At 31.6% G+C, this 12,980-nt stretch overlaps 2 protein-coding genes across 6 annotated transcripts in view; one reads left to right on the top strand and one right to left on the bottom strand.

The window, feature by feature from the left end:
* Positions 1-12,953, top strand: part of LOC149804995 (acetyl-coenzyme A synthetase 2-like, mitochondrial) — a 63,229-nt gene extending 50,276 nt beyond the window's left edge. The window contains exons 12-14 of one of the 2 annotated variants that reach the window (XM_089946346.1): positions 1,458-1,521; positions 2,518-2,639; positions 5,006-12,953. In XM_089946346.1, the coding sequence (XP_089802472.1) occupies positions 1,458-1,521; positions 2,518-2,639; positions 5,006-5,173 (354 nt within the window). In that variant the 3' untranslated portion in view covers positions 5,174-12,953. The other variant, XM_089946352.1, reaches the window with a different exon arrangement.
* LOC149804996 (lysosomal cobalamin transporter ABCD4-like) overlaps positions 5,022-12,980 on the bottom strand; it is a 103,199-nt gene continuing 95,240 nt past the window's right edge. For 2 of the 4 annotated variants that reach the window (XR_016417369.1, XR_016417365.1), the window contains one exon: positions 5,025-5,156. Coding sequence is in view for 1 of the 4 variants with exons in the window: in XM_089946393.1 (XP_089802519.1) it covers positions 5,149-5,156 (8 nt within the window). In the remaining 3 variants the exon portion in view is untranslated. Of the gene's footprint in view, positions 5,157-12,980 lie in introns of all 4 variants that reach the window. The other 2 variants (XM_089946393.1, XR_016417368.1) reach the window with 2 other exon arrangements.

Below are 12,980 nucleotides of genomic sequence, written 5' to 3' on the forward strand. Positions count from 1 at the left end.
AAATTAATAAAATTTTGGCTGAGCTGCCTATTTTGAAATAAGAGCAGTCAATATGATATTGAAGCAATGAATTTTTTAGTGTGCATACATGTGTAAGACTAATATATACGAATTTGCACACCGTCTTTCTACTGCTTAGCATTTCACTAGGTTAATCCCAGTCTTTATTGATTGCTATGGGACTTTATTTTGACTTGCATCTCTTCTCAGTTATGAGTAGTAAACCTGTCTGCTATCTGATAACCAGAATGTGTGTGTGTGTATGTGTGTGTGTGTGTGTGTGTGTGTGGTTTAGTCCATATTCAGAATACTGAGGTTATGTATGCCAAAAGAAGGTTCTTTTTTAATTTGTCATGTCCTGTCATTATGTTAAACAAATCTTTTTAATCATAGAAAAGATAAAAAGGAGCTTATCGTATGACCCTGTGTTCATTGTGTGTGATGCATTTGTCAATATTAGCAATCTTAAACTTTTTTTTAAAAAATACTAGACCAAATTTGACTGCTTTAGGCACAAAGATTCCTTGCATGAAGACTTTTCAAATGTGTACAAATACCAATCCACCATAAAATTTGAGCACTGTTACTAAAAATAGATAAATTTTTAAATGGCATCTTCCCAAACACTGCTCAGCAGAATATGTCCAAACTGGACAGCATCCTATCATACAGATTTATAAAACTGATGCTGATAGATCATCAAATATTGTTGCGATTACTAAAATACTAAAAATAAAAAATCCGTCTAATAACTTCATCTCCAATACAACATAACACAAGTTGACTAAACTTGACAGAAAGTACCATTGCATGAAAAAACCTTTCTAATTCGTATACACGGTGCCAATCTGACACCAAATACGAACACTGTTACTAAAAATTGAAAAATGCTTTAAATAAAATTCTTCAGAACTGTAGTGTAGAATTACATGTATACCAAACGTGGCCAAAACCATCTTGGCATGAAGACCTTTTAGATTTGTTCAGATGATACTGTTTGTCCACAAAATATGGCCATCATTACCAAAATTAGAAAGACCTTGAAATGACTTCTCCAGAACTGTTGAATAGATTTTGAACAAACTTGACAAAAGTATTCAGGCTATAATAAGTCTGTCAAATGATACTCAACTGCCATCAGATTTTGTCACTCTTACAAAAAACCTTAAAACAACTTATGCTTCAAAACTGCTGAATTACACAAAACTTGATAGAAGGCATCCTGGCATGAAAACCTTTCTTTATTAAAAAGATGCCAATCCACCATCAAGTGTGGCCACTGTTACTAAAAATAAAAAAACCTTTAAGCAACTTCTTTGAAAAAAATTGCTTCACAGAATATGACCATATTTGATGGAACATGTCCTGTTATCAAGACCTTTCAAATTTATGCAAATGATGCTTGCAAAAGCATATCATTTTTTAGCAAAGACTCATATCACTTTTAACATTTTCAGGATGATCACCCACTTACAGCAGAATCTGCAGTTGTTGGATTTCCTCATGATATAAAGGGAGAAGGTAGTGTATAAATAATCAGTAGTTTATAATTTTTTTTCTCTTGCCAGTGCCTGCATTGCTGATTACAACTATTTTAACAATGATGGTGGTATCTTGCATAAAATCAACATTTAATGTTTTGTGAGATTAATTGTCAAATTTTTTAGAAACATATATACAGGGAGGTTACATTATTGTTCACTTTGGGGTTGGGGCATAGTATTATGTTAGGTTGGAACTGAGATTCTGTTCATTGTCAATTTCGTTGGATGAGCCTTTACAGTTAAACATCAGTTATCTGCATGTTGATTATCCAGATTATTTGCTGTTTTCTTGCTGAAGTCCTTGGTCAAGCTTATGCCTCCAGTGACAGCAGGCTGAAGCAAGTACTTGCCAGCTGTCCACATTGATGTCCAGTGCCTTAATAGCTCTTTCTGCATACACACACACACACACACACACACAAATGTACATTATTGAAACCATTAAATCCAGATACTTCCATCTATAAATCTACTTTTAGACCAGAACTCAACCATCTGGATAGCTGATTATCCAGAAGAAATATGTCCCTGATGACAGGTCAGAATATTTGATATTTTAGTGTAATTAACATTGATCATTTTGCAGCATAAGCATTGGCTCAACAACAAACAAACCAAAAAGGACAAAGCCATAAAGATATACAGGGTATTATGTAATATAAAATTTTCAGTTAGGCGTACAGTTCAGTGGTCAACCATTTTGCATCATTGGAATCTTAAAGTTTTAGGTTGTTGTGATATTTTTCTTATGTTTCACTTAAATAATCAAAATGTTTGCTGTTAGAATTAATAGCTTAGGAATGACTAAAGAATATTTATCAGGAAATTATGCCTGGTTCAGAATCCACATTTTTTGGCTTTTATCCATTCTCTTGTCTTTTTTACATGTTTAATGGCATTATATTTTCAGCTCTTAAAATGTTATGGCACATGTTTTCATTTCATACTAATTGTATCTCTGTTTCTGTCACAGGTATCTATGCATATATTGTTCTTAGAGATGGTGTGACTACTCCAGAAAATCAGCTGTCAGATGAGCTTAGGCAGTTGGTGAAGTCCAAGATCTCATCCTTTGCACAGCCAGACTTTATCATGGTATGCTGTCGCAAATTTTTTACTTTTAAAGAATGACAATCAAACTTGATTCAGAATTCATCTCTGTTTTGTCTCATTTTTCTTTGGAGAAAAATACAAGACTGATAATATTGGCATTAACACTGTCAGTGTTTTCATGGAAGATGATGCTAAAGATTTTATGCAAACCCTTAACTCCAAAAAAGAAGTGACCTTAAGTTCTGCTGAGCTATTTTGCTACACTATCATACCAAATGTAAGACACTGTGTTTTACATTTTGCACTCTAGTGACCATGTACACTTTTTTTTACATCTAGCTTAGTTTCTTGGATACTACTGTTTGTGCATTGATGAAAATAGATCTGTTTCTGCGTCATGAAGAGTACTGACCTTGAAAAGGTTACTGTCGCCAAATCTGCATTCCATTCGTATTCTGTTCAAGTTTGCTTTTCAGCCATCTTTTCATCATTTTTTATTTATAGTTGCAATTCGTCATTTCCTTTTATTTTGTTCATTTGGATTTCATTTACCAAAGTTGGGATTTCGATTTTCTAGGGTACAAGATTAAAGAAATACTGCTTTTTTATCTGGTCTTAGTAAAAGTGTGCTTTTAATGAAATTGAAAATGCATACATTTGAAAGCATTGAATTTTATGATAAATTAAAATTATAACTGCAGCTGCAATACAAGATAAAATATTGTGTTTATTTTGCTCAAATAAAAACTTGATCTCACTATGACATTATCAATTCGATGGGGAAAATTTAGTGCCAGCCTGAAATGCAGGTTTATAGATTTTCAAATCCATTTGTGAAATGTGTTCATGCTTCATTTTCTTTTCATTTATCATTTATTGTTCTGCATTTTGCATTTGCATAGTCTGTTTCTTTTATTTTATTTTCATTATTTGATTTGCATTCATTCAGCATTTAGTCTGTGTTCATTGTGCATTCTCTTTTTGTTTCACTGGTAACTTTAACCGTTTCAGGGTTTGAACTACACCACCATTCCAACAGTAGTTCACAATGACCTACATTTTGGTCCTTTCATGATGTACACTTTCATGTCTATGTCATTTTCTGGGACACTTGATTAAATGGTGTTGAAAAATCTGTACTGTCATTCGAAAAGTAGATGACCTAGTTTTCACCGTCCAGCGATCATGTTCACTTCATGTTAGATATGTTTCTCAGACCCTGTTGATTGTTGTCATGGTGCCAGCTATGTTCTTGCATCCAGAGAAGTACAACACCATGATATAAAATGTAGGTCACTATGACATACTGTTTTATGTTTACTTGACTTTGTACACCTATAGTGTGTAGGTGAGATACTTTTACCCTGTTGCTAGTAGTCATCAAACTGGATATGAACATACATCATAAGAATGACAGCATCACCAAATTAAAGAAAACAAGTAACTGTGACCAACATCAACCATTTGCTTTGTCTTTGTCATTACTCAGTGTCTGAATAAAAAAAATGTCAGTCTAAGCTTTGCTGCTTTCTGACAGTTTCATTTCTTGCTCTTACCGGTTTGTAAATTGAGTTAGGTAAAGTTAAGTAGAACCAATGAAGTAAATTTAACCAAATGAATGGGATGCCCATACAAGTATCGTTGAAGTGGCAGCATTATATTGAGGGACTTCATAGTGAGGAATTATATGGGTCAGTATGAACTCATAATCTCATATATATATATATATATATATATATATATATATATATATATATATATATATATATATATATATATATATATATATATATATATATATATATATAGATAGATAGATAGATAGATAGATAGATAGATGCATATGAATAACCATTGGTTCAGAGAGCTCAGTGACTAAGACACTTGTGATAGAAAAGTGCATATATGATTCCGACAATTAGATCAGGCAGGTTTGGCTGCCATGGTGTATCCTTGGGCAAGGCACTTTACTCTGCTTGCCTTGGCATGATATAACCTTCAACGTGTTGCTGTGTCATAAAATACCACACCCATCAATTTCAAGAAATCTTGATCTTTATGAATTTTCTTGAAGGTTAGGAAATTTTCCAACATAGATTATGAATAAAAGACAAACTAGTTGATGTATGTCAAAATATTTCTTGAATTTTTAACCTACAGTTTGTCTAATTCCTTCTTTGTATAAGACTGCATAATACTACTTTCATATAAATGCATTTGCCTTCAGCTCCCACAGAAAAACTTTATAGATAGAGTCACAAGTCCATTTTAAAATTGCAGAGGCAGTCTGTATCTTGTATCCTTCATTAATATCACCACCATCACTATCAGGATCCACTTTAGAAATAACATCAGCATACCTTTTAAGTATCATAACAACTTTCAGTTTCACTACATTTTTATTGTAGTTTGCACCTGGTTTACCAAAAACAAGATCTGGAAAAATAATGCGAAGAGTGTTGAGGAAGATAGCTGCCAACAAGCTAGATGAGTTGGGAGATATATCCACTCTGGTTGATCCATCAGTGGTTGATCTTCTCTTGAAAAAACATCAGGAGGCTGTAAAAGGCAAATAAATCATAAATAATTACTAAGAAATGAAGGCCAGGATTGCCATTAAGTTGATCTGACAGCAATTAGTACCAATGTTATTTACATACAGTTCTAAGTTGTCAAGATTAGTGTCTGGATAAACGACATTCTGCTGTATTTACATACCATATTTACTTGCTTATAAGTCGAGCCAAACCACAACAGCAAAGATGTTGATCTACTGTAGCATAATGCGACTGTTTGTTTTACTGAATACTTTTAACAGACTGCACATACCACAATCTGCTGGCACATTATGTTATGGCAGATCTGGGTCTGTGCAGTTTAGAATTGGACTCATCTTATAAGCAAGTACATATGGTATATAACAAACTGGAAAGAATAAGCACAGGTAAAATCATATTTCTTACAACTCAACTTAACCATCCTTGCCTTATGACTCTCAGATATGAGTTTTTATGTTGCAAAAGTTTCAGCTCAAGAACCGAAGTAGGTCAAAAATTATTACTCTGGGATCAAAACTTTGCTTGTACATTCATGGTTTTTTTTTGTTGATATGTACTATTTTCATTGTTGTAAACACTGAAATAATATTGTCTCATTGAGAATTGTGAGACATAGGTCACTCTTTCTGATATTAGCAATTGACAGCATGACAAATATCAGTTGTTTCAAGATCTTGTGTGTGAGAGTTAATTTACATGTTAATTTACTGTTGGTATTCAAGATACTTTTTGATAGAATTTTACTTTATGCCCCAAGTTTGTACTCAGATGTTACTCAGAGACTTGTTATAACCAGCTGTACTTAACTTAGCAGTTAGTTGTGTCCTCATATTGTCATTTATTGAGTAGTCATAGAGTGACCTTGGACAATCCATTTTTTGACATAAGAAGATTCATATTGTTCTTGAGGTTTTGTTTTTATGATTGCGAGAACAATAATCTCATGGTTCTTCTCACCCAAGCACAAAGAACATTGTTCACAAGCCTTGTTCTTGGATAAAACCTCACACCACCTCTGAAGCAGGAGTGGACAAGAATCAGGATGGTGAAATATGCAGAGTGTGATGTGCCACATTTATTGTTTTGAGATTAACTCATGTTGTTAGCATGATCACACCCAAGAACAGCAGAGAACACGTACTTCATGTTCGGGTGAAAATTACAAAACAGGTTGCCCAAGGACACCATAGTGTTTCAGGGAATTGAGATTATAAAAAATGATATTTCTTGATAATGTAGAATAGGTAGTTTTATTCACTGTAAGACTCAGTTATATTTAAACAGGATGGATTATATATCTTTTTAACAGTGTAAATATTCACATTTATTTTGATAATCAGAATTAAAGATTTTAATATTATAATTGATATAAAATATTCATCATGTTTTTCTTTTTAATGAACTTATGATTGGTGGCAGTGTTTATTTTACCTTATATTATTGCAGTCTACCAGTAAAACACATTTTCAGTGGTGTAACACCATTAGTGCACTCACATTCTCAGGGACAAGATCATTATCCCCATTCTTAGGGATGAGAAAATGTAATGTACAATTTGTAAAGAAAATATCATTCTGGATAGTTCTACATCATAGAAGAGTTAGTTAAGGCATATTGACAAGTCTAAAAATGTTTCACCAAGTTTATTGCCACCACTTCTGTGTTTGACCAATCCATTTCTGTGTAAAAAAATACCAAATATGTAACAGTATGTTTGTATCATTCATATGTTTTCAGTCTACAGAAGATTGTTTTCGCAGTGAACATTTGAACTCAGGATTTTAATTCTTGGAGGGTCATGCAGTCTTTTATAATGTTCTTACATTGATTCAGAATTTATGGTTTATATTAAAATTAAGAGCATGTTTACATAGATGCTCAACTTGGATGTATAAGTTTTCAGTAATGCATACCATATTTGAGTCTTTTTAATTTATACTTATTATCATTAAATTTTTATTGAAGGAAACATTTATTTACAATATTTATATGAATATGTCTATCTTTAATAAATGAGGGTATAAAACTTTCTCAACCCCTTATCTTACCATCTTTGGTCATTGTTATTAGTGATGTTATTAGCTTACCTGATGTTGTGATCCATTAAGTATGGCCTCAAAAGCCTCTTGTATTGTGCATCCATCAGTAATTCTTAATTTCAACTTGTTCTAAAGAAACCAACACAGGGCCAATTTCAACCAAACTTGGCAGGAAGTGTTATGGCATGCAAGTCTTGCAGGTTTATATCAAAAATGCCACTCTGACATCAGATATGGCTGATGTTGATAAAATTTGAGAGAACAAAAATTCAAACAGCTGGTACAAAAACCTCTCAGCAGCATTTGTCCAACTTTTGCAGGAAACATCCCTGCATAGAGACTTTCAAGTTGTAAAAATTTTGCCAATTAGATACCAAATATGGCTGCCATTGCTAAAATTACATAACCCTTTCACTAGCATTTCAAAAACAGTTCAACAGAATTTGACCATATTTGACTGAAAACATCCAGGCATGAAAGACTTTTTATTTATATAAAAGATGCTGATCTGTCTTTAAATACGACCACCATTACTAAAATTAGAAATCTTCAAATGACTTCTCTTCCAACTGCTTGAAAGAATTTGGCAACCTTTTTCAGACTAGTGACATTAGGCACTTTCAAGATGGTAGAAACAATGCTGATGTCCATCAGATATGGCCAGTTGCAAAAATACCAAAGAAAAAACTTGAAATGACTGCTCAAAAAGTGCATAACAGAATTACAACAATATTGACAGCAGGTATTCTGGCATCAAGGTCTTTCAAAATATAGTACAAGCTATGTAGATCTGCCATCAAAAAATGTTACTTAAAATTTTTTTTTAAAACTATCTCTTTTCAAAAATCACTCAACAGATTAAATTTAACAGCAAGCATGCAAACATGAATGGCTTTTAACTTTTGTACAAATTCAGCAACAACTGTGGTCACAAATTACCAAAGCAAAATAAACCTTTAAACAATTTGTTCCAAAATAAAACACTCAAAAGAATTTGACTAAATTGAACTGAAAGCATCCTGGCATAAAGGGATTTTAGATTTTTACAAATTATGCCAATATGTTGTCAAATGTGGATGTTGTTGCTAAGAGTAGTAGATTTTTTAACAACTTCTCAAACACTGTTGGACAGAATTTGACAAAAATTGACAAAATCATCTTAGTGTGAAGACCTTTGAAATTTACACCAATCTTTAGATCTGTTATTAGATATCACTGCCATAAACTGCTCTTATATTTGGCTTTTAGGCAGATTTTTGCCAGGTGAGTTATCTCAATATGTTATTATTATTACCAATCTATATTTAAATGCTGTGATAGAAAACAGTTTAGTTTGCTCATATTTTAATAAGACCAAATTAAAGTCATCTGAACTTATTGTGAATTTATTAAACTGAAGTTTATATCATGTTGGTCAATACGTAGCTGTGATACATACATATCTATGCATTTTAAAAGACATTTCCTGTTTTGTACTGTTTCTTTTATTTCTTGACTTTTATATCACTTATTAAGATAACTGTTTACAAAAGTATACCAACTACCTGCACCATACTGTACATCATAAATTGTACCAGACCTTTCAAAAAGAGCAGTTCCTGAAGTTAACATTACGAGGTCTTGGTTTCACTAAATTGTTCAACATGTTTCCTTAGACCAAGGTTTAGCATTAATTTATGGTTCTTTTTACTACATTTAGGATTTTTCCAAGGTAGTGAAAGTCAGGAGGAGGACTAGATAATAACTTCAACTATATATAACTAAGAATCTATTGGTATTAAAAAGAAATGAATTTAGGAAATCAGAAAAAGATTTACCTCTGAGATAAAGAAATGAAAGATATTACTGTTTTGAAACACACTAATAATACCAACTCAATATTTGATGAAGTACTCAGTGTGTTTCAATCTAAGAAATAGGAAAAATATAAAATCTATATCGAGGAATATAAATTCAAGATATTAAATGAAACCGGCACAGTGAACATTTAGAAATTAATGAGTTTCTAAAAGGTTGTCTTGATTCATGAAATATAGAAATGAAAGTTTCACCTGTATAAAAATAAAATGTCTGACAAAAAATAAAGTTTATGAAGAAATGTTTTTTTGTCTGAATGTGATTTTTAGTTCACCCAGGTGTAAAATGTATGCAAACCAGATCTAAAATAAAAAATGTTAGAATATAAAATGCACGGACCTAAATAAAAGGATGTATAAAAATTAGCAAATAAATACACCATAGTGATTCAGATGAATAAAGTCATTTATAACAGAAGATAAAGTATTGTGCTGTATATTATAGTATTTTATATATTCAGTGCCGATGTTTGCAAATTATTTAATTTTGGATTTTTAGATTTTGGCTTGCAATACAAAACATACCCCAGTATGCTTTCCTTTTAAAATACTTTAAATTTTAATTGGCGCGATAACTATGGTCTTAAAAAAAAAAAAAAACACCCACCAGTGCATTAGAGTTCTGTGAAAGCTGTGTGACTCTGTAGACCACAAATTAAACCTCCAGCTGTAAATTAAAGTTTTCTAGATCTTGGATGACTTTGTTGATGAGAGATCAGACTTTGTTTATTACTTTTGCCTTTATCTTTGGAAAGTGGCTTTCTCAGAATCTAGCAAGAACATTTTTTTTATCATAAAATAGTTAAATAGATCAAAATAACATGATATAAAGTTCAGAGATTGTTTAAATAGGTTTGATTCTGCTAGAACTGGGTACACTGGTATTTCTGAACATATTGTGATATGTACAAAAGGAATATGTATACTGAACACATTCACATACACCAGTAAATAACCAAAACATTATGTGGGATTTTTTTCTCTCGTTTTTTTTATCAGAAAGTTTTCTGAAAGTTCGATCTGGCCCAAATATGTTTCACAGCATTCCATTATTTAGCCACCACGTTGGCAAACTTCACGTGTGTCAAACATGTGATTAAAGATCATTACATATATTTGTGATATTAACCATTAATTTGTGACAGATGCAACCCTTTTGTAAAAAAAAAAAAAAAGATTATTTTTGAACTATTTTATCATAAATAATGAAAACGCTTTTAATATCATTAGAGTCTTAATCATATGCCTCAGGAATTTCATCGCATTCCTTACTAACAGAAAGTACCGATGTATCAGTACAGTGAAAAGTACTGTGGTACATGCCACCAGAAGAAAACAAACTCTAGTTCAAACAATACTTAATAAGCCTGATTATTAAATGCTCAACTGTTAAATTATATAAGCCTAGTAATGATATTAGGCCCACTTGGGCCTTTTGCTACATCTGTTATGTATTTTTGTATTTTCATGTATTACTATCTTTGAACGCAGCTTTTTAGATTGATGATTATTTTTGTTGTTAGAATTAGACAAACATTCAATTTTATACAATATACACTGCAGCATTTTGACAGGAATATTATTTTGTGTTTGTACATAAGAACTGCACAAGTACTTGTGACATTTTAGGCTTTGTCATTTAACAGCAAGATGCTTGATATAGTATTTGTGCTCTGTTTGATGAAAATTGCTTGTAATCATACCCGTCTTTCTATATTACATTTAGTGAATTACATGTCTTCAACTTGCAAACCCACTTATATATAATTCAGGGTCAGGAGTTGATCCCATTTTTGTCTAGAAAATATCAAAAGCCATATTTGTTTAACATGAAGAAAAAAAAGAATTCATATATTTTGTTAAGTTTCCTGTTGATCTGTAAAGATGTCAGTAATACCGACTGGTGGAAGCACTTTAAGAAATAAATACCAATTAAACAAATTTTTTCAAACGAAATTCATGCTTCAGTTCCATCTTTTAATTTAGTTTCAGTGTAACATCATATATGCCTTATATTCAAACACAAAAAGTGTCAATCTTCTGTCACAGCTATGTTCGCTAGTTTTTTTGAGAACCTAATTAAGTGCCAGCTGTGTTTTAATCTCCATATTGTGTAAGTATTGTATTGTTACAATAAATTAGAAGTAGACCTGCTTTGTATTAAATATGTCTTTTGTATCAGATCAAATAAAGACGGTGTAATAAATTTTTTTTAAAAGCAGTTACAATGTCTCAGGTCAACTCATTTCAACTGACCAATTTCACATTTATAAATATTATTATGTAGGTAACATAATTAAATTATTATAACATTGATCATTGGTTTAACCCAGTAGAGTGCATATGTGATTAACAATAGCAAGAGAAGCAAGCAATAGGAGTACTTGGTGCCTGGAAAACTTTGTTTCACAGTTTAGGTTCATTATGGTTAAGTTCCAAAGTTTAAAGTGAACTTAAAATTCCCCTGTTGGCACTCAGAGGATTGCTCCAGGATGAGCAGAAATTTCACTATTACTTGTCATGAAAGTCTCAGCATCAATATTGTTCTGATAGAACAATTATTTAAAAATTGATTTTCAATACTGACAATTGTTGCCCCAAGTTTTTGAAAAAAGGAAATCTTTTTTTTTGGTTCTGAATCAACAATAACACTTGAATATATCCACATTAACATGCGAAAAGCAGTAATGTAATTCACAATGTTTTGGGAGGTACATGTGATGCATGTAATAATTTCTTGCAATGTTTTTAGCAATATTTACAAGGTTTGTTATCTGAAAAAGTTAATTCATACAGAAAAGCAAACAACTTGTTTTGAAAAAGAATTTTTATTAGCAATTATTTCGAATGTGATTATAAAGCAAGTATTAAACTATTTAACAGCACCCCCCACCTCATTGTTATTGTCCAGCCAGGATGGCATCTCCATCTTAAATTTTCAAAGGTCCCTTGGTAACTCAAGCCCTTGCTTATACTGTAGTCTGTGCATTAGACCATGTTGCATGCAAGTTATGTGTATTATCATTTTAAAGAGATTTTATATTTATATAATAAATAAAACTGAAAATGGATGATAAAAAAAAAACTTTTTGTGTTCACTTCTAAGGCAAGACCCTAAAACCTACCATCTTACTTAAAATCAGTCATAAATAGTAATTATGTAATTTTTTAATGGGGAAAGAGAGAGACTAAAATTATGCTGTCATCTGATCTGTTTTGTCACAGCTGTATGTTTGGAAAGTTGTAAATAGTAGGAGACTTGTGAAACATGACTCATGTATGATTCATGACTTTTTACACACCATATACACATCCCAACTCAGGTGTACATCAAGACTTTTTAAGACATCATATACATAAATCTTTAAGTACATTACTTTTTGGCTATCATAAACACATCCCAAACTCAGATATCAACATTTATGCATGGTCAGATGCTTTTTTTCTGGCCTGATTTTACTTGTATCTAGACTTTCATTCTAAAATGCTGCTATTATAGCAATATTGTGGACCCTGATCTTTCAGAATACATGTATATATGTTATAACAAAATAAAATCTGGATCATAGGGTAGCCAAGATCTGCTGATTACAAAAAGTGATTTATGATTCACCATATCAGCATCTGAAGATAAAACATTTTAGACTGTTTCCATGGTAACCATGAAAATGAATAAGATACCATTACTATTATTACTGTCTTTATTCTAATGTAGGTGCTCTTTTAAATCCCATTTTGGAGCTCTTATAATATATGCTTTTTAAGGGGTTTGATACTGTCAGCTTTAGCAAGTTGACCTTTTTTTGATGATGACAATTTTAATTTTTGATATGCATGTGAAAATATTTTAATTGTATTCTAATTTTCTGTTTTTTTTACAAAATAAAGATTTCAATGACTGTTTATTATGTTATGATGTTTTATTTTTTA

The sequence above is a fragment of the Sinohyriopsis cumingii genome, chromosome 2 (assembly GCF_028554795.1).
Source record: "Sinohyriopsis cumingii isolate HCF-2022 chromosome 2, ASM2855479v2, whole genome shotgun sequence".
NCBI lineage: Eukaryota > Metazoa > Mollusca > Bivalvia > Unionida > Unionidae > Sinohyriopsis > Sinohyriopsis cumingii.